The sequence below is a fragment of the Trypanosoma cruzi genome, genomic scaffold, assembly GCF_000209065.1.
Source record: "Trypanosoma cruzi strain CL Brener 1047053516721 genomic scaffold, whole genome shotgun sequence".
Classification (NCBI taxonomy): Eukaryota; Euglenozoa; class Kinetoplastea; order Trypanosomatida; family Trypanosomatidae; genus Trypanosoma; species Trypanosoma cruzi.
The window spans coordinates 92,910-117,319 of NW_001849506.1; the positions used below are offsets into that span (position 1 = coordinate 92,910).

General features: G+C 47.2%; 13 protein-coding genes and 1 pseudogene across 13 annotated transcripts, besides 38 other annotated features; all 14 read right to left on the reverse strand.

The window, feature by feature from the left end:
- Nucleotides 1-702, reverse strand: Tc00.1047053508209.10 (annotated as a pseudogene; the record flags this gene model as incomplete).
- Nucleotides 1-16,784: a sequence feature (heterozygous, Esmeraldo-like haplotype).
- Nucleotides 961-983: a microsatellite.
- Nucleotides 1,038-1,081: a microsatellite.
- Nucleotides 1,333-3,906, reverse strand: Tc00.1047053508209.20 (hypothetical protein, conserved; the record flags this gene model as incomplete). Its single annotated transcript, XM_807963.1, has 1 exon — nt 1,333-3,906. One exon carries the CDS (start codon nt 3,904-3,906, stop codon nt 1,333-1,335), a length of 2,574 nt encoding a protein of 857 aa, XP_813056.1.
- Nucleotides 3,935-3,978: a microsatellite.
- Nucleotides 4,283-4,307: a sequence feature (AT_rich).
- Nucleotides 4,338-4,360: a microsatellite.
- Nucleotides 4,574-4,602: a microsatellite.
- Nucleotides 4,618-4,652: a sequence feature (AT_rich).
- Tc00.1047053508209.30 (hypothetical protein, conserved) lies at nt 4,871-6,586 on the reverse strand (the record flags this gene model as incomplete). The annotated part of the gene is made up of 1 exon (XM_807964.1): nt 4,871-6,586. One exon carries the CDS (start codon nt 6,584-6,586, stop codon nt 4,871-4,873), a length of 1,716 nt encoding a protein of 571 aa, XP_813057.1.
- Nucleotides 6,668-6,716: a microsatellite.
- Nucleotides 7,003-7,041: a microsatellite.
- Nucleotides 7,166-7,193: a microsatellite.
- On the reverse strand, nt 7,571-8,296 carry Tc00.1047053508209.39 (hypothetical protein, conserved; the record flags this gene model as incomplete). The annotated part of the gene is made up of 1 exon (XM_807979.1): nt 7,571-8,296. The coding sequence occupies one exon, from the start codon at nt 8,294-8,296 to the stop codon at nt 7,571-7,573; it is 726 nt and encodes a 241-aa protein (XP_813072.1).
- Nucleotides 8,350-8,370: a microsatellite.
- Tc00.1047053508209.50 (hypothetical protein, conserved) lies at nt 8,647-9,096 on the reverse strand (the record flags this gene model as incomplete). The annotated part of the gene is made up of 1 exon (XM_807965.1): nt 8,647-9,096. The coding sequence occupies one exon, from the start codon at nt 9,094-9,096 to the stop codon at nt 8,647-8,649; it is 450 nt and encodes a 149-aa protein (XP_813058.1).
- On the reverse strand, nt 9,336-11,201 carry Tc00.1047053508209.60 (spliced leader RNA PSE-promoter transcription factor, putative; the record flags this gene model as incomplete). The annotated part of the gene is made up of 1 exon (XM_807966.1): nt 9,336-11,201. The coding sequence occupies one exon, from the start codon at nt 11,199-11,201 to the stop codon at nt 9,336-9,338; it is 1,866 nt and encodes a 621-aa protein (XP_813059.1).
- Nucleotides 11,213-11,262: a sequence feature (A-rich).
- Nucleotides 11,455-11,490: a microsatellite.
- Nucleotides 11,519-12,616, reverse strand: Tc00.1047053508209.70 (hypothetical protein, conserved; the record flags this gene model as incomplete). Its single annotated transcript, XM_807967.1, has 1 exon — nt 11,519-12,616. One exon carries the CDS (start codon nt 12,614-12,616, stop codon nt 11,519-11,521), a length of 1,098 nt encoding a protein of 365 aa, XP_813060.1.
- Nucleotides 12,635-12,661: a microsatellite.
- Nucleotides 12,667-12,692: a microsatellite.
- Nucleotides 12,859-12,912: a microsatellite.
- Tc00.1047053508209.80 (hypothetical protein, conserved) lies at nt 12,976-14,094 on the reverse strand (the record flags this gene model as incomplete). Its single annotated transcript, XM_807968.1, has 1 exon — nt 12,976-14,094. One exon carries the CDS (start codon nt 14,092-14,094, stop codon nt 12,976-12,978), a length of 1,119 nt encoding a protein of 372 aa, XP_813061.1.
- Nucleotides 14,132-14,165: a sequence feature (AT_rich).
- Nucleotides 14,319-14,359: a microsatellite.
- Nucleotides 14,362-14,395: a sequence feature (AT_rich).
- On the reverse strand, nt 14,463-14,765 carry Tc00.1047053508209.90 (10 kDa heat shock protein, putative; the record flags this gene model as incomplete). Its single annotated transcript, XM_807969.1, has 1 exon — nt 14,463-14,765. The coding sequence occupies one exon, from the start codon at nt 14,763-14,765 to the stop codon at nt 14,463-14,465; it is 303 nt and encodes a 100-aa protein (XP_813062.1).
- Nucleotides 14,815-14,843: a microsatellite.
- Nucleotides 15,072-15,091: a microsatellite.
- Nucleotides 15,126-15,157: a microsatellite.
- On the reverse strand, nt 15,262-16,506 carry Tc00.1047053508209.94 (uncharacterized protein; the record flags this gene model as incomplete). The annotated part of the gene is made up of 1 exon (XM_807976.1): nt 15,262-16,506. One exon carries the CDS (start codon nt 16,504-16,506, stop codon nt 15,262-15,264), a length of 1,245 nt encoding a protein of 414 aa, XP_813069.1.
- Nucleotides 16,537-16,564: a microsatellite.
- Nucleotides 16,785-17,392: a sequence feature (areas merged during assembly that could not be assigned to a particular haplotype. This can correspond to areas where the two haplotypes were merged or to regions with more than two copies in the genome that were merged during assembly.).
- Nucleotides 16,789-16,855: a microsatellite.
- Nucleotides 16,887-16,912: a microsatellite.
- Nucleotides 16,922-17,224, reverse strand: Tc00.1047053508209.100 (10 kDa heat shock protein, putative; the record flags this gene model as incomplete). Its single annotated transcript, XM_807970.1, has 1 exon — nt 16,922-17,224. One exon carries the CDS (start codon nt 17,222-17,224, stop codon nt 16,922-16,924), a length of 303 nt encoding a protein of 100 aa, XP_813063.1.
- Nucleotides 17,361-17,390: a microsatellite.
- Nucleotides 17,393-24,410: part of a sequence feature (heterozygous, Esmeraldo-like haplotype) that runs on past the window's edge.
- Tc00.1047053508209.110 (hypothetical protein, conserved) lies at nt 17,476-18,549 on the reverse strand (the record flags this gene model as incomplete). The annotated part of the gene is made up of 1 exon (XM_807971.1): nt 17,476-18,549. The coding sequence occupies one exon, from the start codon at nt 18,547-18,549 to the stop codon at nt 17,476-17,478; it is 1,074 nt and encodes a 357-aa protein (XP_813064.1).
- Nucleotides 18,586-18,613: a sequence feature (A-rich).
- Nucleotides 18,758-18,779: a sequence feature (AT_rich).
- Nucleotides 18,895-18,929: a microsatellite.
- Nucleotides 18,932-18,965: a sequence feature (AT_rich).
- Nucleotides 19,033-19,335, reverse strand: Tc00.1047053508209.120 (10 kDa heat shock protein, putative; the record flags this gene model as incomplete). The annotated part of the gene is made up of 1 exon (XM_807972.1): nt 19,033-19,335. One exon carries the CDS (start codon nt 19,333-19,335, stop codon nt 19,033-19,035), a length of 303 nt encoding a protein of 100 aa, XP_813065.1.
- Nucleotides 19,385-19,413: a microsatellite.
- Nucleotides 19,477-19,507: a microsatellite.
- Nucleotides 19,684-19,791: a sequence feature (GA-rich).
- On the reverse strand, nt 19,867-23,835 carry Tc00.1047053508209.130 (hypothetical protein, conserved; the record flags this gene model as incomplete). The annotated part of the gene is made up of 1 exon (XM_807973.1): nt 19,867-23,835. The coding sequence occupies one exon, from the start codon at nt 23,833-23,835 to the stop codon at nt 19,867-19,869; it is 3,969 nt and encodes a 1,322-aa protein (XP_813066.1).
- Nucleotides 24,100-24,140: a microsatellite.
- Nucleotides 24,225-24,248: a microsatellite.

Sequence of the window (24,410 nt, forward strand, 5' to 3'; positions counted from 1 at the left end):
TCACAGCTGTGAAAGAAGAATATCCTCCACATCCGTATTATTCAGCTCATCCATAGCGATTTGTTGCCGTCGTCGTGGTTTGGTGGAACGCTGACTTTCCTCCTCTACCACAGGGGTACCATTCATGAAAAGGCCAAAGAAATAATGAAACCACAAGACGTTTGGAGGTTTGTATACTTTGCCTTCGTGCAGAAACAGGGCTATAATAAACCATCGGTGAATTGTATCCCAATCCACAGCAGAAGAAGCATCCAACACGGCTGCGTAATACTCCTCCTCATTCCGTGCCTGTGCACTTTGCCCCATCACTTGATCTGCCAAATTTGGCCCACTCATCCAACCCACAATGAGTTCGTTTAGCCGCCGCACATGACGCTCCTCGGAACCATATGGACGCAAACGTTTTTCGTGAGCCAACACGCATGTTGCTATGATGTATGCCTCTAGCACAGTCAGAGCCTTGGCCGTATTCCCGCACATCGCGAGAGAGGCTGCCAAACAGACAAGATCGTTTTTGGCACGACTTAGCCGTTGCGCCTCCCCAAAGCATCCAACCGAGAGGCAGCGCCATGCTTGCGGGGAATGTGTATGATACTCAAAAATAGAGGCGGCAATGCTTTTTCGGATGCTCCTGAATGACCTGGAGTATAATGAGGAACGACGATTAGAAAACGACACCTCGTGATCGAAACGTTCCTGCATTCTCCGCCACCCCCTGTTCCAGCACCGCAGTCACCACCGGCCACACCGACAAGCCCAACGCCAAAGACGGCAACTGAGGTTGGGAAATGAATGATACTTCAATCCACACACACCGACACGCACAGACGCAGGCACACTCTCACCCCCACACTCCCAGGGGGGATAAGTCACCCTCTTTACCATCGCGGGTACGTGCATGGACGCACACAATTGTGTGGTTCAAAAAGAGTACAAAATAATAAAAAAGGCAAAAAAAGAAACAACAACAACAACAACAACAAAAAAGAAATACTCAACAAACATAAATAAAGAGATGCAGACGTCCGAACCAACAGATAAAAATAAAAAAAAAAACAATAATAATAATCAATAATAATAAAACAAGCAAAGATGGGGAAAGAAAAGAACGTCAGAAGTTTAAAACACATGGAAGAAATAAACAAATACCCTTAAAAGAAAGATAGAAGAGTATAAACACATCCCGCCCAGAAAGAAAATGCCACGCCTCCCAATGAACCCTTCAACCTGCAACTGCATAAGAGAAAAAAAGCGAGACTACATACAATCTGAACACACACAACACCAAGCAAATCAAAAAAAGAAAAAAGGGAAAAAAAACTAAAAAGAACACTAAATGCAGTTTACCACCGCAGCCAGTTCCTTCTGAACCACGTCATACTCCGTGCACACGGCGCGTACATCCGGATTGGACAAGTGATAATCCACAACTGTCTTGAGAAACGCGCGCGCGGCATCGACGCCATCACAAAAAAACAAACGACGCGCTGCCCAGCAAACATCCGCAGCTGAGAGCATCACCAAACCCGAATTCCCTCTACGCGCAAGTGAGAGAGTTTCTTCAAGAGGCCGAATCACTTCCCCGTTGTGATACACGGAAACATTTGGGACATCAGCTTTCAGCTCCCGCTTCTTCTCACGCCGCAAAAGAGACTCCCCCGTGGACATTATGCGCTGCAACGGTGCGCTACAGTACGGCAGAAGTGCGTGTGCAAGCGATGGACATGAAGCCACATGTGCAAATGCATCATCAAAAAGCGGCGCAATAATGGCACACCACTCCGGACAGTTCAATTCAGCCGCGGCATTCTTGTCAACAAGTGGCGTCAAAAACGCCACCGCAGTGAAACATGCTGACACGGCGCCACTTTGTCCCATAACAGTTAGAACGTATCGCAACATCACCACGACCCCATGAATCTCTGCAAGATAGCGCCTCAACATGGAAGAAGTGAACGTCACGGACACTGCGGCCAACACATCGGCCACAGCCCGAAAAACGGACAAAAGCGCCGCACAATTTCCACCATCGCCCGTTTGAGAAGCAGCCGAAGCGACACGGCTGTGTTCCATGTCTTCAAGTAAAGACGGAATGATCTCGTGCATAACATCGCAAAGAGGAAACGCCGAACCCTCAATTCCTGTATGAAGCCAGGGGTCAAGAAAAGACTCGAGTGTCGCTTCCACCGAAAACTGCACTTCGTTATCTGCAGCAAACTTATGCGGAATACGACGCTGTGCGTTTCCCTCATCGCCAGTGGCGGTGCTCTCAGTCTTTTCTAATGCTGGCGTAATTGGTCTCCTGTCATGGACGGAGGCAAACGATGCTAAACCGGTAAAATAAATTATGTGCATTACATGTAACGGAGAACGCATTGGACCTAACGACGCTATTGTGGGAAGAGAGAGAAGTCCCGTCCGTACCTCATCTTCATTCCCTTCCCCATGAGAACCCGAACGATGATACAGTGAAAGATGCAGCTGGGTGGTGCCAAACACATCTTGCGAGCGCTCAATTGAAAAAAATGAAAATATCCCACCATCTGATGTAAGAAATGACGCATGGGCCCGATCCAAATGAATGCGCAACGGCATATGTCCTGTCAATGGAAGAAAAAACAGCATTGCTTTCGATTGATCCATCTGCTTAGAGAAACCGAGAAGAAGAAAGCCACACAACGAACCAGCGACCCAAGCGACACCACAAATTGTCACACTTGGAGGTGTTGCGACACAAACAGATGAACATGACGTCGTAGCAGACGCTTTGGCATTACAGCCAAGGGCTATTAAACATGCCTTTTTTTCAGTTGGTATAACAACACAAAGTACAGTCCCAGTGGGATTCTCGGAAACAATCGGGATAGCAGATGAAACCGGATTCAAGTCTACCGTCGTGTTTTCTTCCAAAGATTTTCCAAAGGCTCTTCTCACCTCATCTATGGCATGTGCAAAGAAAGACGTTGTCTTCCAGCGTTCTATCACCCCAAGAGGGATACGTGTGTGTTTTAAAAAATTATTTTGAAGCAAATGGCTAAACCAAATGCAAGTGGCATGAGACTCTCTATTCTCGTCATCGACACTCACACGAAATACCATTGCTGTCCCACGATCGGTAAGAAACATCAGGTCCACAAAAAGAACGCGTGAATTATCCGACACATGACATAATGGCCTCCGCAAAGAGGCCCACACAATCAGTTGAGTACCCGCCAGCGTGGATGCCGCTGTATATTTATTCTCTGTAGGTGATACAAATGCCATCAAAGGTATTGTTCGAAACGATGATGTAATCTGTTTATCACCATCGAGTTGAAGCGAGTAGCACTGTACCCTACCGTCATACTCATAGACATAGGGGCCAAGTAAAAAGACGGCCCCACCACGGTGATCCATCCGTACATATCGTGCACACTCTGGTGCTGGTAGGAGCAGTGTGCTGTATCGAATGACGACTCCCTTCCCCTTCTTCCCACGCAACACGGGTCGAAGAATCAGCAGATTTACTTCAGTGCTGGAGACGCGAAGAAGTATGGCGACAGTTGGCATGTATTCTGCGGAAACAGCCGGCTTCTCCCCCTGCTCCATATTTGCACTGCTACCTTCACTGAACATGCAATCAATCACATTTGCTGGTTGAATTGGGTACTCCGGCACAACACTTCCTGATTCACAAGAAAGACGAAAAAAATATGGTGTCTTTTTCTTTTCACGTGCCCCAGGCGGAGAAAGCCCCATCGAAGCATCACGTGCCCTGTGAAAAATAAGATCCAATTTGCTTGTCACAATACAACATCCCCAATTGAAAGCCCCAGAAGTGGGATCGGGATGTATTGCAAAGGCAACATAACCCTCCCTGCCCTGTACACGCGACGGTACACGCTCTTTGCGAAGAGGCTCAAACATGTATGTGAAGTTAAATTCGTTTTGAAGCAAAACAAAACAACAACAACAAAAAAAAAAAAAAAAAAAAAAAAAGGAGAGACGGAATAGACCTTCTATTCGCGTATATGTATCTATGCTAGACTTATTGGCTATAAATCCTTATCTTTCTATGTGTATTTCTATGTATGTACGTGAACGTAATGGATTTCAATTCGCCGTATAATTCTTTTTTCTTTTTTTTCTTTTTTTTAAGGAAAATAAAACTCCCTGTGGAACCCTTCAACCTTCAAAATATAAACGGTTTTACTTCACGGGAGTGTCGCTTGAGCGTGGCGGCAAAGACGCGCACAAAAAATGCATGCATGCACACACCGCCGAAAAAAAAAAAAGAGAATTGAAAAAAAATAATAAATAATAAATAAGGCACCGTTGGCCGTGCAGTACGCCTCGGCAAAAAAAAAAAAAAAAGAAAAAACGCAAGAGAACATAAAAAGAGACACTCAAAAATTCCTTTTTTTTTGTTTTCTTATTGTTGTCGTCGTTGTTGTTTTTGCAGCTTCCACAGGCGATACGCAACAATTCCCCACAAATATGAAAAGAAAAAAAGAAAAAATAGGAAAAATAACTCCATCTCTTTCCTCTCCATACGTGTGGCAACTCAAAAGGCAACAGCAAAAAGCAAAACCCGCCTCTCCCTCTCCCCCCGCCTCTCCCTCTGAATAAAAAAGGGTGAAAAAATAGAAAATAATAAAAAATAAAAAATAAAAGAAAGCATTCTCTATATTTCGGGGTGAGCGGCAGGAAAATAAAAAGTGTCATCCAAACCCCTCTTTCCATGTGGTTTCTTTCATTCCTGTTTTGGTGTGTTTCTGTGCGTACTCTCCACGCCTCTTCTCCGCTCTGCGTGTTCCCTTGTCCCACAGCACTCTATAGCATTTCAATGAAGTCTGCAACCTACAGGATACCACCATGGCCACTCATTAATTCAATATACATCAATCGTGCCTTCCCTCTCCTTTACCGAGCGATCGTAAAAGCATGCATTGGCAGGCATCGGCTCGTCCAGGGAAGACGCAGAGTAAATGCGTTGATCGACTAAATGTGCCACAACATCTTCCTCCACGCCACTCGCCGCCAAAAACACATACACCGCCGCACTTGGGTGTTTGTATGCCGAAAGCTCCACAGCGTCATCGGTGACAGGGCGAAGAAATACAGCAACGGTTGTAAGACCGCGGGGTTCTTCGACGCTCATGACATGCTGCAGCACATCATCTGTGCGCTCTATGGATAGAGATGGGGAAACAGAAACTAAACTTGACGCTGCTACCCTGGAGGGTATAATTACCCGCCTACAATTATATCTGGAGGCGGCAATCAACAAAACATTGGCCTCCTTCACAGTGGGCGTTCCCAACAAGGCGGCTACAACATCACCTTTAAGTGCGTATGGGGCAACGTTAAGACCCTGCAAAGGGACTCGCTCTTGTGGTAGCGGAGAATCCGGCCCGTTTGCACCAAATACCTGATTTGTTTTCACTGCATCCTCCGTCACCACAGAAACGGGCGATAAATCCCGCGATGTGGGCACAGTGTGCGGACTCGTTTGATTTTCTGAGGGCGAATGCAGCCCAGCGGGCCTCTTAATGAAGGAACTCACGTTCGTTTCTACAGACACATGTGTCGCTGCTACTTCTGATGCTGTCACCACCGCTGATTTGGTCACTTCTCCATTTTCATAAAATTTCGCTGTGTGCACAATCGCCCCATCCACAGACACGTTACTCGCCTCCGCCTCTTGAATTGCTGAGAGCTCTGCACTATGCGGAATTCCCACCTTTTCCGCCTCGTCGATGCCCATCCGTTGGAACTCCTCCTCCTCCTCAGCCTGACGAACCTGTCGCAGTGCGACTATGCGACGGGCAATAGAAATCACCGAGAAAGAAAATAACGGAAGGAAAATCACCAGCGGTACCATCGGCCCTGAAACCACATGGGTGGTTTGAGAAATAATTTCTTCCCTGGCGCTCTCCAGGCTCCCAAGGGCTGCCGCCCAACGATCCTTCTGTAGATCGGCGAGCGCGGGAACCCCACACGTGCGAAGTAGTTTCTTAACCAAGCCTTCAACAACCGAAGGGAGCGCAAGACGCGCCTGTCGCATCCACTCGGGAACACTCGGGTAGCCATCCGGAAGGCTGTTTAAATCATTTAACGGGGATGTTATATGCCTCGCACGACGCTGCGTCGCAGCCACCGTTATGGCATGAACGACACGACACATAGTGCCAATACCACCGGATCCCGATAGCGCCATAAAAAAAAACATCAGAGGACGACGCAGAAAGAAAATGGTTGATTTCACCTTTCGAGCAGCTTCGCTTTCCATGTAAAAGCTTGCAAACGTGGAACTTAACTCATCTGACCGCGGTGATTGTGGAAAAGAAGAGTCATCGTAGGTGCGGGTTTCAAAAGTGCGGGAGTAGTACGTTCTGCTATCGTACCCAGTGGTATACTCATACTGGGTTTGTTCCTCATCCAAGAAGGATCCTGTGCGAAGATCCGTCTCAGACATTGTATGATGGGAAGTTAGTAAAGACCCCTGTTCTTCCGCACGGCTTGTATCGCCTGTCTGTCCTCCATCGTTCGTGTCTGAATATACGGTGGAGGTGTTCTGATCCAAAGTTTCATTAAGGCTACTCATCGCCTCTTCCTCTTCCTACACAAATGTTAGCAGTAAATAATACAGACGATTGTTCTTCTATTACTTCCTATTTCTATAAATTATATAAATATATTTATATATATATATATATCTGTATGTATGTATGTATGCGTATCGGTTGTACTCTTATAACTTTCGGTTTCTTAATTTCTGCTTCTGATTCTCTGTTTCTTTTATGTTTCTTCTTTTATTCGTGATGAGCACTCAGGAAGAGCCCACACCCACCGCCCTTTCTTTCTGTGTGTCTGTGTGTCCCTGTCAATCCCTCTATTTCTGTATGAATGTTTGTACAAACGTTTCAAGACAACACACTCCACACCTCTCAATCGGTGGACTCACCCTTCTTTGCGTTTGCTGCGTTTGATTTTTGCATAAGAAATTGTGCCAAAACAAGACACGCACGCACGCACGCACGCACACACACACACACACACAACCAAAACAAACAACAAGGAGCAAAGAAGAAGAAAAAAAAAAAAAAGACTGCGTGTAAGCAAAAACACAATAATACACATCCCCCTTAGAAGGTTGACCCGCAGGCAAAGAAACACCTGCCATCACACACACACACACAAACACAAACACAAAAAAAAATAATGAGAGGGAGGGAAAGAATGAAAGGCTCCGCCCAACTGCGGAAAACGTATATATTTGTGGGACTTCTCTCTTTTCGTAATTTTGGCGCTTTTTTTTTGTTGTTGTTTTTTAGTGAAAGTGATTTTATTTTGTTCCTCCTCTTTTTTTCTCTTTTTCCTTTTCGTCTTTAAGAGCAACGTCCTGCAGTCTCTGCTGTAACTCTCACTCTCTCCCTCTCCCCCTACCCGCTCAAGGCATACAACGGTCACGTCCCCCTGTTTACACCCATATTACTCCCATAGAAGGAAAAAACCTCCTCCTGCTGTTCGTAACGCTCTTGTCCTTTTGCATCCCTCCTAATTTACATGCATGCATGCAAATTGAGCGTTAGTCCCCCCAGCTGGGCGAGCGCGAGCGGCCGTGGTGTCTTGGTCTCGAGGACGAGCGTCGCCGCTTACGCCGTCGTCTCTGCGATAACGATGAGGAATGTCTTCGACGTGGAGACACGGAAGGTGATGATGAAGAATATGAAGAATGTGAATATTGTCTGTGCCTCCGCGAAGGTGAAGATGAACGCGATGCAGAGCTCGAGGGATGCCGTCGCGGGGATCGCCTTCTATCCTGTCGCCTTGAATGACGATCATCTTCGTATTGTCTTCGTCGGTGACTCAGCCCTGCGCTCTCCCTCTGCCGCCACCCGTCGTCATTATCGCTGCGTGGCCGACGTGCCCGGTCCCAACGATCCACGGGCCGTGGCACCCTGTCCACCACTTTATTGCTGTGGTTGTTGTCATTTCTGGGGGCATCGCCAATCTTCGCAAAGGAGACATTGATACGGTTACCGTCAATAACAGTGCCGTGGAGGTGAACATACACCAGCTTCGTGTCTTCCAGCGTGTCGCCAACGACCTCCGCCCGGCCTGTTGGACAGGAAAGCCAAAGCACGGGCGTGGGCATCGTCACTCGGCGTATCTTCGCAAAGGGCTCGATTAACTCGCGTATATGAGCCTCCGTAACGCTAGTGGGTAAATTAGACAGGCGGGCCACAACATCCACCGCCATGTTTTTTGCGGGTATTGTTCCTATTGTCCATGCGGCAATGGCGATGTTCATGCAGTCATGATAGAAGCAACAAAAACATTGCCACAACCAAAAAAAAAAAAAAAAATAATAATAATAATAATAATGAGAAATAACAGCAGTCAATGCACATACCCAAAACATTCATTCATACCCGCACGCACGGAGATAAAAAGAATGAGAGACTCATTCATGCAAACACACACAAAAAGACACATCTGACACACGTTCAATGCCAGCTGCCAAAGCATCAATAAAATTAAATAAACAACAAAAATAATGTTTGTTGCTTTACTTTTTCCTTCTCCCCTTCACAAGGTAAATGAAGAAAAAGCATTCTTCAAACCTCATCCTTCGCTGGGCCGCACACCCACCTGTGAAAATCACTGAAAACACTCTTGAGTTTTCTCTAACAATTCTCGATAGGCCGGTGTGGCCCGTATCTGAGGAAGAAGCACAAGCAGCCCCCCCACAAAATGGCCCTGCGAACGGCATCCAATCAAGGTCAGCATGCAACACCCATCAAGCGACTGGACCACCGTGGCATCGTGGTACTGCAGACTTATATACGAAGGAATGCCCAATTGCAGTTGCTCCAAATTCTGGAAACAGTGAGCTCCGCTGAGCACCACGTTGCTTTCAATGGTAAGGTCATCATCGACACCGGAAGTACCATCGTTTGCGGCACCTTCCTGCCCCTCCGGCTGTTTTGAGCTCCCAAAGCACGCCATAATTGTGTTTCCCTGCCGGTCGGAAACAACCACCTGCGTGAGAAGACGCATATTGATGAGCTGATTAAAGTACTGCTCTACCGCCGTTACCGGACCCTCCATTGTTTTATTCTTTTTATTTTCTTTTCAGTGCGTGTGTGTGTGTGTGGCAGTCGTCGTGTCTTCCCACGCGTCACGGACAATTATCTGCAAAATAAAAGAAGAGCAAAAACAGTACATAAAACATAAAACCACACAAATAAAACCACACAATTACACACACGCAGTGAGTCTTCAGAATCCTCCGCAGCCTTAGCAATCACCGGCCACCCGACGCGGAAATTGTGTGAGAGAAGATGAAATCAAAAAAATATTTCTTCATCGGATGATTTATTTACACGAACTCCCCATGGTTCAGTACGTTCCGCGTCCACAGATGTTCCCTCAGAAACAGTTGTTGAATCCTTCTCAGGGATGATGCTAGGGCCTTCTTTAAGGTAATAGTTCAGCAATGTATGTTGCGCCGCCTCATTCATGGCTTCCATCAACGTCTCGCCCTTGCCTTGGCCAATACAACGCGTTCCCGCATACAGTCGACACACCGTGTACTCCACCTGTCTAAACTGTTGTCGAGAATGCAACGATGCATATGGATTGGTTTCATGCACCTCCGTAACGCGACGAACCACCTGATCCACGTCGATCGGTGCAGAAGACAACACTTTCGGCACATTCGGATCATAACGAAGAATAATTTGAGCTTCTTTAAGGGCATTTTGAGGGCGTATGCAATGCAACACAGCAGGGGGTGCCTCCTTGTGATGTCGAGTGACCCGGTAATCATCAAAGATGTCATCACGGAGACTTTGCGTTGCATGTGCCCCACCGCTAGATGCAAACTGATCCCGGCGAGCATCTGCACGGGTATTTAACGGATGCGTCCGCTCGGACAACACCTCCAATTCATCTTCGGTCATGTGTCGAAGTTTCTCCAGTTCCTCCTTAATGCAATTCGCTAACGTCTGCCGCTCATGAAAATCACTGTGACTCCCTGGAGGGGACGACATCTTGTCATTTTCAGAAGTCGCCTTGTATTGCAGAAGTTCCTCCGTCAATCTTTGTGCATTGTCCACTATCTGAGACACGTGCAGGAAGGATCCCAACTGACTGCAAAACAACTTCCTGATCAACGGCTCCACTCGAACCCCATCACCGGACTGCTCCGCCATTTCAATAAAGGCGACAAAGGCAAAAACGGAGCCCCGTATCCATTCCATCCGTGGAATCAAATCTTCCTTGTGTACAGGAAAAAGTTTCAGTCTCCCAGCGGCAGAGCGAAGAACTCCCCGCCAATACCACCGTCGCTGCTGTGGCACTCCCTTCTCAATGCGTTGCAAATGTGCAGCTGCTTTGCGGCGTGCAATGTTAAACCGTTCCGTCAATACATTCAGCTCTCTCCACATACTTATTTCCCCACTCACATTACACATATCTGCAAATCCTAGTCGAAGCGCTACGCGTCCACATGCCAAAAGCCCACAGCACTCATGAAGAAGAGCCTGAAGGTGTTTTGAACGAAGCCGAGGAAACGCCTCCTGAGCCATACTCGCAATGCAGTTTTCAACGAGAGCCTTTCCTCGATTTGAAAGAATGCCGTGAACGGGGGAATCCAGAGGCGTTCTGTCTAATAGACGCCAAATGGTATCGATATCTCGAACCGTCAATCCTCCACGAGCCCTAGAGACGTGTTCTTCGCATCCTGACATTTCCCTTGCGGCCGAAAGACCAATGGCATAAAGTGAAGATTCTTGCTGACACGGCTCGACCTCCTGGGGATCTTCAAGTTTCGACAAGGTCGATGCGGACAACACCTTCGCCTTCTTTAACAGCTGTTCCAGAGGTTGCAAGTGCTTTGGCGTGAAGGATATAGACTCTGAAAACAGTCCATCCTTTTCACACACCTCAAGCATACAACGGAATGCGTCTCCCACACTGCGTTCCGCAGGGACCGTGGCAAGCACAATCGACCCACGCCGCTCCGCCACCTTTCGAAGCCGTCTCTGCTCCTTGTACTTCTCATACAAGGGGTTATTGGACCGCAGTGAACTGTGCACATCGTTTGGATTCACGGGCATCACTAGACGACGTGGACGAAAACGTGGGCGGTACTCCGCACCACCCGCCCGGTTGGTCGCCTTTGCCCGCAAGACTGCCAAACCCCGCCGCATTTTGCTGATGCAAACAAACAAAAAAAAAAAAAAAGAATGAAAAAACAAAGAAAAAAGAAAACTCCGCCAGAATAAAAAATAAACAACGCTATCATACAAAGTTAACAGCAGAAGTAAGGGAAATTAAAAAAAAAAAAAAACATGGTTCCGCACATACACAGCATGCTTCTTTTCCCTCTACCGTCTTTCTCTCCTTCTAGTATATAAAGAAAAAAAAAAAAAGTTGCATGATGCATGATGCATAAGCGTCTGATTTTTTCTTTTTTTTTTTTTTTTTTTTTTTTTTTTTGCGGCATCTGCTCTTTTGTTTGTCGGGTTTATGTTTTTGCCTTCAGCCGTGACTTTTCTTGCTGGACGCGGCACTGCTTCTCCGCTGCCATGCGTGCCTTCTCCGCCTTTTGCAACTCCCGCTTTGCGGCGGCAAGTGCGGTGCGCCACCCCGCGAGCTCCTTGTCAAACTTCAGGCGGAGTTCGTTTGCTTCCCTCTTTTCCTCCTCCAGCTGTGCGATCCGCGCCTCGACCTGCTCCCGTTGCTGCGCCGCCATCTTCTCCGCGTCCTCCACCGTGTAACTCTCAAAGAAGTCGCGTAACTGAGTGTTATATGTATCGAGTTGGCGCCGGAGTAACACCATGCCTTCCTCCGTCATTTGTCGCTCCCGTCGCGTGAGGGCAAGTCGCCCCTCGAGCAGCTCCACCTCCCTTGTCACTTGCTGAAAGCCACGCATCAGTTCGTCCAAATAACTTTCACGAACCTTCCAGCCTGCCTGATAGGCCTCGTAGGCCTCATCGAACTGCTTCTTTTTCATTTCCACCTCCTCGCGGAGACGGTTGTTCTCCTCCATCAGGGCCATAACAGTCTCCTTCCGCTCATCGCAGTTCACCCGAATGTCTTTCACACTATTCTCTACCTTTTGCTGCACGCCAATACGATGTTCCTCCATCTCTTTTCTGGCCTCCTCTGTGAGCATAGCCCGTCGCTTCGTTGCGGCCTGTAGAACCTTACACAAACGTTCCGCCTCCGTCTTTGTTTCATTTGCCCGCCAAATATCTAATTGCAGCTCATCCACCTCCTTGTTTGTAGCCGTGACTTTCTTTTTGATAGCAGCCAGCTCCGACTCCTTCTTCTTCACCTTCTGAATCTCCGCTTGTAGCACATTCTGCACATGAGATTCCCCTTTTTCGGCAAGGAGAGAACTTACAAACGCTCTGGCCTCCGTTTCTCTCTTCTGATTACCTTGAATCTGTCGTAGAGCGTCGACGGCGCCGTCCACCGGCTGTCCACCACCGGGGGTCGGCAGTCTATTTTCCTCCCTCGGCTTAGGAGAGACCGCTGTGGCGGCGGTGGTGGTAGGGGCGGCCGCTGCTTCTCCGTTTGCGGCGTCCACTCCCTCTCTCTCGCCGGTGCGATGAGTCATTTCCTCGTGTGACTTACGTCCCTCTCTTCCTCCTCCTCCTCCTCCACCCCGTTGTTGTTGTTGCTGTTGTTGTTGTCGGGCTTTTCCCTTCCCGTCCAACGCTGGCAAATTCACTGGTGTCTCCCAAACCCACAGGCTCTCTCAGTCGTCATGCAAACAAAAGGAGGGGAGAGAAAAGAAGATGTCGGGATGCAGAGAAAAAAAAAAAAAGAACAAATACACACACAAAAATGCGAGCAACTAAAAGAAAAACAATAACAAAAAAAAAAAAAAAAAAAAAAATAAATAATAAAAAACGGTCCACACACACACACTCTCTCCCTCTCTCTTTCTCAAAAAGATCCCGCAAAAGAAACGCACTACAAAATGGACTCAGACACACCCTTCTTTGCCGCGATAACCCGCTCATAGTAAATCACAACCAACCAGCTGATAATCGCCTTCAACACCAACATGGCACCCACGTACAATGCCATACCAAACAAGAACTCCACGGAACGAATGGGTGTCACGCAAAACCAGGCATCCAGATATGTGATGAAGCGACGAATGTATCCAACCCTTCCACGACGCAGCGCCTCCGCCACTAACAAATAGCTTTCCCATTGTAATAGAATAGGTGGTTTGCGATTTCGAAGTTCATGGTAACAGTTGTACACAACTCGCCAATCAAAAGGGGTCATATTGAGATAAACCCGCATAAGTGAATTGTATGTCATGGCCGTCAAATGTTTCCCACGTCGATCCCGTGAAATGTGATCAAACACTTCAACTGCCTTTTCCCACTTTGGTGGGTTTTCCATCGCAAGAGACGTGATGTACAACTCATAGTTTTTTGTATTCGGCGATTGGCCACGCTTTACCATCTCCTCAAACATCTTCTGGCACGCCTCAGGCATCTCACGTTGTATACACATGTGCATCAAAGTGGCGTATGTATTGGCTGTGGGGGTCATACGACGATCGATCATGCGACGGTAGAGTTCCATGCTGGCTCGTAACTGGCCACCGTCCATTAATTTCATGAGATGTACTTCATTCGTTTTGGCGTCCACACGAAGTCCGCCAGCCTCCGCCCCTCGTACCGCTGCAAGCGCCAAAGCGTGATCTTTTGGCTGTAACTGCTCCAAATAGCGACGGAGTTGAACGTTACTGGCGGTGCGGGCCAGAACCGACAATCGAAATGTCTTTTCCACTTGCTCCGGCGTCGTGGCCTCCACATGTGGTCTCCCTATCGTCACAGTCCGCGAGTCCTCCCCAGACCTCCACAATTCGGACGACGACGACGCTGGTTTCACGTGCGACATCTCCGCACGAGAGGCAGGCGTCGCACCTCCCACTCCTGACGTCGAGAACCACCGCACCGCGTGAACAAATCGTGAAACACGTGGCCAACAATACGCATCGCTAAAAACCCGCATCCCACCGCACACACAGTGGGCAAAGTGAGAGGGCGAATGGAAAAAGACAGCAGTCATCCTCTTCCCTTCTCGAGGGTCACAGACCCTCTTTGACTATTAAAATTACAATAATAATAATAATTTTAAAACAAAACAACAAGAATCATGCACACGCACAGCAAAAAAAGGAGAAGAAAAAGAACCAAAACAAAGCGGTATCGGAAACTCTCCCTCCATACAACCCAAAAACACAAGCACGCACGAATCATCCATGTACGTTCCTAAATAAAATTATCCCATCAAACAACAGTAATAATAATAATAATAATAATAATAATAATAAACAAAAATAAATTTATTTATTTTATTAATAATTATTCAATAGAGTGACCCTTTTTCTCGTCTGTGCTCAAGTCACACACACACACACATGCACATGTGCCAACTCAGCCTTGCAGCACGCCGAGCAGGGAGTCCTCGTTGTAGAGGAAGAACTCCTCGCCCTCCACCTTCACGCTGCTGCCTCCAAATTCAGGGAGCAGCACCGTGTCGTCCACCTTCACGGTGGGCGTCCAGTCCTTCGTCGCAGCGGCAACTGCGACCACGGTGCCCTCGTTCACCTTGCCGGCAACCTGCTCAGGGATCAGCACGCCGGCCTTCGTCTGCTTCGCCGCAAGAGTGCGCTTCACCAGCACACGCTGGCCCAGCGGCTGCAGCTTCTTGAGAGCAGAGACGGTGGTGCGGAACATTGGCGAAGTGATGTGATGCGTCTGTTTCGGAAAAAGAAGAAGAGATAAATTCTTTTTTTTCTTTTTTCTTTTTTTTTTCGGTGTTTGCGTGTTGTTGTGGCAGTCGCTTTGTGTTCTTCACATTTGCGCAGACACGGGTGGAAACAAAAAAAGAAAAAAAAAGGGGGGGCACAAGAGAGGAGAGGAGGGGATGGAGGGAATGCCACAGAGACACCGGCGGAAGACAACCATCACAAGAAAAAGAAAAAAAAAAAAACAGCTGCAAACAAATAATCCAATGCGGCGCTAATTCTAAATTCCAAGTCGTTATTATTATTATTATTATTTGTGACGCTTTTGATGGAGTCGATATGACAAAACAATAAAAATACAAATAAAAATAATAAAAAAAAAAGGTAAAGATGTATAAGTGTATATAATTACACAATGCCAAGTATAAAACAGGTCGCACACACCGTATCAATATGTACAGAGAGGTGTATGGTCTCTCCGCCCTTCAAAGCACAAGAAGGGCTCGAAGCAGTGAAAAGAAAGCGCCTGAATTTAAATAAAATGTCTCGTTCTCTTCATTGATGCAAATAAGTGTCTCGGAATTCCCTTCTTGAATCATCGAATCGTTTGTCTCATTCATCGTATAGCGATTGTTCGCAAGAGCTGCCACCGTTCCTTTCACTTCCTCCTCAGTCCAGTCCAAATAACGGTGCTCACGGAGAACTGTAAGAAGGCGCGACAAACTCACGGAACCTGTTCCCTCAATGTCGGCAACACCGTGCAGGCGCGCCGGAAGTGCCGCATCGCGCCTCCACGCTTCACGTAATTTTTGTCCTTTCAGACGAGGAGCCAATAGGTGGCTGTCGGCTTCCATCTCCTGAAATGACCTGCATAAAAAAGAAGAGCTCCCAGAATCCACGGTGAGGGTTTTATTTGACCCCACGGCGGAGGAATTCCCCACTTTTCCCTCAGTTATGGAACTGACGGATATATCTGCTTCTTTCATCTGCAAAATTCCCTTCTCCAGGACATCCATCTCCCTCTCTTTGTACAACAGGGGCAAGTTAACGCACAAATAAGAACGTGCCCGTCGTATACACTCCCATAGGGAAACTATCTCACGCCCTGCCCTTGCGGTCGAATCGGTGTGCCCCACCCGCGAAGGAACAGAGGAGACGTTCTCTTTATTCATATACTCCGTGGGCATCGTAGGAGTCGGCAGCTGACCTCTCACATTTTCCTTTTCCCTCAGCTCGGAAAGGGGAATATTGACACTAGAAGTGATGGGAGAAGAAGAAATCGTGTTTCTCCTGCCTCGCTGCGGCGCAAAGTTGTGCCGTTGAGGTGTGTAGGAGGGCGTCGTGGACTCGTGTAACGGCCGGCGTCTTGAGGAATGTTCCACGCAACGAACATCACTGCCACCGTCTTTAGTAGAGTCCGCTTTCAACACAATCCGCAACGAATCAAAATCCAGCGTGATGTCCCCATCCTCACATACGGTCTCCTCCACACCACCCAACACTTGTCGGACGAAGGCACATAACACCGGTTGATTGCCTGCCACTCCTCTACCAACGCCACCGTTGGACCGACGCCCAATTGCCACAGAGCCCTCTTTGGACGCATCCGCCAGCACCACACCGTCGTCACTCGCCGCGCTCATTGACAGAAGGGGACCCTGGTAGTGCTTGACCAGGCGGGGATCATCCACATCTCGCAGACCCGATACCAAATTGCCACGCCAGCCCATTTATTGTACGGCTGCAAGTATTTTGCAACCAAAGAAAAAAAAAAAAAAAAGGAAAAAACAGAAGCATTACAAAAAACGGCACCAACAATAAATAAATAAATGAAACACGTGCGAGCAAAAAAAGATATGCAAAAAAAAAAAAAAAAAAAGGGAAACCAGTTATGAGTGAAAAAACAGCACTATGGATTTTTAACAGCCGCCTCCGACGGATGTGCCGTGCACCGCACACCAACGCAAAAACGTCCGTCAAATCATCCACAGCTGAATCACCACAAGAATCACAAATAAATAAATAAATAAATAAATAAATAAATAAATAAATAAATAGGAAAACAAATAAAAAATAAATGGTGCGATCCTTTTATCATCTGTGCTCAAGTCACACACACACACACACACATGCACATGTGCCAACTCAGCCTTGCAGCACGCCGAGCAGGGAGTCCTCGTTGTAGAGGAAGAACTCCTCGCCCTCCACCTTCACGCTGCTGCCTCCAAATTCAGGGAGCAGCACCGTGTCGTCCACCTTCACGGTGGGCGTCCAGTCCTTCGTCGCAGCGGCAACCGCGACCACGGTGCCCTCGTTCACCTTGCCGGCAACCTGCTCAGGGATCAGCACGCCGGCCTTCGTCTGCTTCGCCGCAAGAGTGCGCTTCACCAGCACACGCTGGCCCAGCGGCTGCAGCTTCTTGAGAGCAGAGACGGTGGTGCGGAACATTGGCGAAGTGATGTGATGCGTCTGTTTCGGGAAAAGAAGAAGAGATGAATTCTTTTCTTTTTTCTTTTTTTTTCGGTGTTTGCGTGTTGTTGTGGCAGTCGCTTTGTGTTCTTCACATTTGCGCAGACACGGGTGGAAACAAAAAAAGAAGAAAAAAAAAAAAAAACGGCTGCAAACAAATAACTCGGCAAACCAAAAAAGAAAAAAAATAATAATAATTTGTCATTTATGAACAATATAATAAAAAGAAGCTAACAAAAAAAGTATAGTTTTCCAACGGCCGCAATGTATGACGGGGACCCATCACCCGGGATGCCCTGAGCAAGGAAGCACAACTCCGCCAACTGATTCCCTCGAGATTCCGGTGTGGAGGCAATGACAGCATCTCTTGACGAATCTTCCGCAAAAAATAGAGCCACGGCCACAGATTGGTGGCCCATTGGAGTCTCTCGAATGTAATCAATATGAAGACGTCGGAGGAGCAAATCACCGACAATGGCATCTACGCCCACATCCAGCAAACGGGGGAAGACGGTAGTTTGGTCAAGCAAAGCAGATCGGAAGGTGTTGATGACAAATTGAATAAGAGCCATCTGATTGACGTGCCTGTTGAAGTCTATATCACTTTGTCTGATATGAAATTCGCGACGATAGGTCACAGTCAACGGTGTGACTGAGGCGTACGTGGCCATCTTGTCTACCAGTTTGCAGTACGTCGTATCCGTAAACAGCCCCGAACGTGACAAAAAATCGGCAACATCAATGCGGACAACCAATGGAAGGCTTGTGTTAAGCTGATGTCTTCGCATGGTCTCCAGCAGCATCTCCGCTCGTTCCTTTGGGATAGGCACTGGTCGCCGACTTTTTTTGGAGACATTCACACCGGTGAGTTTAAATACACCAATGGGGAATTTGTTCTTTTCATCCGCGGCCTCGTAGCGGAAGATCTTGCCGTAGACGCCAAAGCTGCTTTTGCCAACATGCGAGATCCAAAATTGTCCCAAGAAGAAAACAGATGCGGGCGTAATTTTGCCGTCAAACTTCGGAAATTCGCCCACCAGCTCCACGTCCACACCGGCAAAAAAGACAGTGACGTCCTCGCCAGACTCCACGTAACCCTCTTCGACCGCCTCGCTCGCGTAGTTTGAGTGGGCATCGCCACTGTGGCGGTTGTAACACCAGCCGTGCTCCATCGCAAACCGCATCCCAAAATTCGCAAGGCGATTCACCGTCGTCACATCAATTTTATCGTGCTGCAACGGAACAAACGGACTCACTGGAATGTGATAACTGATGGCTGATCCATCGGTGTCCACCATAAACATTTTTTTTTGTTGTTGTTTGTTGTTATTTTTTCGCTTATAAAAATAAAAATAAAAAAAATAAAAAAATGCTAATCTTTCGTATTTTTGATCCCGCAGCGATAAACGCACCTACGTATGTACTTACGTATGCGTGCACGTAATTCCCTTCCTTTTTGGATGAACACTTCCCTCCCATACAATGATACACCACGCATGCACACGCACAAACATAAATAAAAATAAAATAAAATGGAAAAGTTGCAGGTTAAAAACAAAGCGGTATCGGAAACTCTCCCTCCATACAACCCAAAAACACAAGCACGCACGAATCATCCATGTACGTTCCTAAATAAAATTATCCCATCAAACAACAGTAATAATAATAATAATAATAATAATAAACAAAAATAAATTTATTTATTTTATTAATAATTATTCAATAGAGTGACCCTTTTTATCATCTGTGCTCAAGTCACACACACACACACATGCACATGTGCCAACTCAGCCTTGCAGCACGCCGAGCAGGGAGTCCTCGTTGTAGAGGAAGAACTCCTCGCCCTCCACCTTCACGCTGCTGCCTCCAAATTCAGGGAGCAGCACCGTGTCGTTCACCTTCACGGTGGGCGTCCAGTCCTTCGTCGCAGCGGCAACTGCGACCACGGTGCCCTCGTTCACCTTGCCGGCAACCTGCTCAGGGATCAGCACGCCGGCCTTCGTCTGCTTCGCCGCAAGAGTGCGCTTCACCAGCACACGCTGGCCCAGCGGCTGCAGCTTCTTGAGAGCAGAGACGGTGGTGCGGAACATTGGCGAAGTGATGTGATGCGTCTGTTTCGGAAAAAGAAGAAGAGATAAATTCTTTTTTTTCTTTTTTCTTTTTTTTTTCGGTGTTTGCGTGTTGTTGTGGCAGTCGCTTTGTGTTCTTCACATTTGCGCAGACACGGGTGGAAACAAAAAAAAGAAAAAAAAGAAAAAAAAAGGAGCAGAAAATTTTAAAAAACAAAAGACAAAAAGAAAGCCAACATAAAAAGGAAGCATGCCACCAACACCACCACCGCCACGGTCAGCAGCGGCACCAGAAAAGGGCCTTTTCAACATTCCTTTATGTGAGTGACATTTACATAAAGGCAGCTACGCCATTTGTACATGAACAATAAAAAAGAAAAAAATAACAAGAAGAAACAGGGAAACGTACACACACACACACAGACAGAGAAAGGGAGAGAAAGAGAGCGGGAAAGAAAGGTAACCAAAAAAAAAAAACACCTCCATGGCAAAAGAAACCCGCACCACACATGTGTGTTACGTGTGTTCTTCATGCATGAAATCCCTCGTATTCTACTTTACATGAGAACGGATGTCTGGCAAAAAGTATATCTGCGGCAAGTAGTCTTTGCTCTCGTGCAGAAATTTAATAAGTTCATACTGCACCTGGCGAGCAAAGGAACTGCTCTCCGCTGTGAGTTCATTGAGGTTCTTCTTTCGGCATTCGTCAGAGAGAATAGACTGTTCAGTGAGGAACTCAAACGCACGAGCCTTCGCATCTATCAAATCCCTATGATCCCGCATTTTCTCCCGCAGTTCCCGGTAAAATACCGTAAATCGATCATAAAAGAAAATTTGGAGTTTTGGTAAACGCAGGTACTCCAGTAAATTCAAGCCACTACCATTACCAGTGTCGTTATGAGAACATCCCTCATGTTTACTGCTTTGATGGCTCGATTCATCGCGGTTGGCAATACGGGCCTCTTCGTAGCGGTAAATGAGGTTAAGCAAGGACTGCGGCATACCAATAAGACACACGTAGTTATGCATCTCCGGTGCACCATTGCCAAAGTACACCACCGCATCAATAAGGTGCGTCTGCTCGTCAATGTAAATCACAAAGAGGTTCTGTTCGGGTATCCGCGTTGGGAGGTCTTCAATGTTCATGGATGGTGATGCTTCCAACTCCTCCATAACCGTCACGACGGGCTTATTCTCCTCAATGTTGGAATAAAAAAGCCGCAGGCACCGTTCCGGTTTAAACTCAATCGATCGAGAGCAGAAAAAAACGTAATTCATAGGAAGGCGAATGCGACTAGCCACGGGAGAATTGTACGTTGGCAACTTCTTTTGCAGCTCTGCTATGTTTTTTTTACCTTTCTCCGTCGATAGTGCACCGCCGCCCATTAAAAAATCCGCTCCATTACTGCCGTTCTCCTGCAGAACCCTCTTGTATAACTGATTTTGCGCCGCCGTAATCTCCTCTTCTTTATCGCCCACTTCACGAAAGTTCTTATCGGCAAACTCCTCAAGACCAAAAACACCGAGAAGAATTTCCGCCAAACTTGTCCCCACATCACGTGTATTAAAATCTTCAAAGCCCGGGGTTGTGCCGTAGCGGCGCGTAAACATCGCCACAGGTCCGGCGGCGTACACACACTTATCTGTTGTCCGGTAATTTGCCTCAACAATGACACGCCCATCAAAAACAATCGAACGTCGATTCAAAGTGGAAAGTACATGACTGTCAATGTCCTTGTCTTCACAGCAGACGATAAGACTGCAGCCCAGTTCCACGGAGTTTGAAATACCCGCTGTATTATCTCGATCGCCTCCCTCCTCCGAGACCAAAACTGGAGACACCACGACAGTTGTCAGAGCACTGCCATCATCGTCATATTCTAATCGAGTAACATAGTAACCACGCAAGGTATTTATACCTAATGAGTTACACAACTTCACAGCACAGTCAAATGCATCCTTGTCCAAAAAAGGGTTCGACGTCTCTGGACTTACCACGACAATCCGTTGCGGAGAGAAGCCAAGGCTAACAATAGACGTCGCAGTCGCAAAGGCATCTAACCCGGAGCCGTAAACAATAACATTGCTGATATTATGTGGATTTCGATCCAAATCATGCAAGTGTTGGCGTAGTTTTTCAACAGAAGATTCTCCAGAAAGTGCCAGCGTGCCTTGTGGTACAAAACCACGTTGATTATGAGACAGTGGCTGTTGAATCAATTGCTGCAAACAACATATGGAGTTTGGCACAACGTACTGGCGTCCTGTTGTAAGAATCACGTAATCGTACGGCTCGAATGTACCGTCGTCAATGCTTACATATTTCTGTGTTGTGTCAACATCCATGACAAGACCATGAACCACACGGACAGGGTTTCCAACGAAAAGACCCATTTGTTCCCGCTCAAGCAACTCCATGTGGTCCGCAAACCATAATAAACTTTGCTGATTCGGATGTGCAGGCATCCCATCGGTGGAGACGAGCACAATATTTCTAAAGTGCACATATGGAACGGATAGAAAACGATGAATACAAGCCAAACCCGTAGAGCCGGCACCAACGACAATAATGCGGGTATTTATCATTTTCTTTCGGTCTCCAATTATCCGTCGGGTACCGACGAAAAGACATCCCAGCGCCACCGGTTCTTTTCCATCAATTTTTTCACCCCCCTGTGACCCCATCTCTGCAACAGCCATCGGCGTCTTCTCCTGCACGCGACGGGGTGGGGCACGGAGTAACTGCCGCAGCAACGGTGGGAACGGCGAGGCCTGGCCATCTTCCAAGACAAGTGCCACCTCACAGTTCGTGTGGCGTAATATCTCTCGGAGAAAAAAAGAAATATGACAACGATATACGGGCTTTATGTAAAAAAAGCGCACCATCACGGCCTGCATCTCTCCTCGAAAAAAATTTCTTCGTCCCTCTTCAGCGTTGAGGTGAATGTCCGTCACCGAGTAGTCCCTCGGACCACCAACGTAGTAATTGACAAAGACATCCACAGCATAATTGGCGCGCAACGCGTACATCTCTCCCACCTTCACTCGCCGTGTTGAGGCTACCCCAACAATGAACGCCTCACCCTCTCCACCAAGACGAGACTGCAGCATAAACGACTTCGAGTTTTGTGGCAAATTCTCACGAGATGTATTCTCTTCACTGCTCACTCTGATGTCTTCCAACAATGTCGCGATGTTTTTTTGAGAAAATTCCACAAATGGCTCATTAAGAAATGCCGAGATACTTTCCACATCGTCGTCTTTAAGCACCGATTGGATCCAAATGGGATCGGCTGCGTATCGGCAATAAATCCATAGTCCCTGTGGAATAGGAATCACCTCTCCCCTTGCGTTCCGCGGCTGATACCTCCGCAGTGGGACATGCTCAAATTGCTGCAAAAACGGTGGCTCGTCTTTTTCATGTGGGAGGATGATCATGGCGTACTCGACGTACGGGAACTCTTGAAAGACAAAGGGCAGAAATTGATCGGCACACATGGCGTATTGGGGGTCAATCTGGAAAAAACTAATTTTCACCACATTTGGGGTATCCAAGGTAGAAAAATTTCCAGTGTCCTGTCTGTTATTCATAGGGCGAAGTTTGTCAAACATCTCCGTCATATACTGCCGTGATACCCTCTGCTGATCTTCAATGGTCGCCTCAAGGCACATGATGCCAACCACACGGTGACTTACGGCATCTTCAGCAATAATGACTTTGTGAAAGGCGTCTTGATCTTTAAGTAGCTCATCCAGATAAAACTCCTCTGGTAGTGCAGTGATGAGCCCATACCCCCTTAACATTTCTGGAACAAAGTCATCGTAGTCCTCCATAATTCCCAAGCGGAGTTGAAGCCGTGGCACCACTTTCGAAGCAAAAATGCGAAGTAAAGAACCTTCAAAAAAACAACCCGAGAGAGAAATCGATTTTTTTCCAAGGCACTCAATTGGCGGGTATTTGCAGTCCAAAGGAAAAGGAACAAGCAGTTGCATCACCCCTGGCATATTGATAAGCGCCGTAGACAGCAATTCCGAAATCATATCCTCCTCCTCGTAGCCAAAAAGTAACAGTTTTCTCTCCGTCCTTATGGCATCTAAATCACGTGGGTCAAGAATATGCGACAGAAAAGCACTGGAAGGAGGTGCAAGAAGAGATTTCAACCAGAGTGTGTTGTACGGTGCAATTTCCACACCGGCATCATCACTGTCATTATTGTCCTCGTTGTGCTTCAGTGTGTTTTCCCAATTTTCTGCAAGAATAGAAGTTACATGTGGTATGTCATCCAGACAAACAAATCCTGCCACCCTTCCGGTAATTTTAGACGTTGCGGTAATGCAAATAACGGAACGTTCAATGAGGGCCAGAAAGTCTGCCTCCGTCCTCCACGGGAATAACGCCACGGGAGGGACGCATGGCGTAACTGTGCCAAGTCGTGTAAGTTGTGCAATGGCCGCCGCGTCGGTGGAGCGACTGCGCCGCAGGACCACGTGAAGATCCTTCTTTGCGCTCGTTTCTTGCATACAAATAAACCAAACTTTTCTCCCTCACAGACTCCTCTCACCCCACACCCCTTGCCGTTTCCCTTTTCTGTTTTATTTTTCCTTTCCTTTTTTGTTTCTCTTTATTCTAATTTTGTTCTGCCTGCGTCGTTCTGATCCCCGCCCGGGCCCTTTTGTTTGTTTTTTATTGTCTCTCTTCTCGTGCCTTCTTTACTGCGCAGGCCCCACCACGCCTGCACTCCTCCTTCGATCCCTCGCAGCCCAACAGGACGACCTCCACACGACAAAAAAAAAAAAAAAAAAAAAGAAACAAACAAACAAACAAACCAACAACAAAAAGATGAATTGCAGGCGTTGACATGCAACCCACACACACACCAAAAAAAAAAAAAAAAAAACACCTCAACTGAAAATAAATAAATAAATAAATAAATTATTCCGTGCTGTTGTGGTTTTCCCTCCTTCCACCGCTCCACCATCGCACTCACAGTAGCATTAAGGAAATTTCCTTCCAGCCTCTCAGCCTCCCTCTCCATTCATGTCTCCCCTGCCTTCCTTCGCAGTCGCGGCTCATTGCCCCGCATAAAGACAAGAGC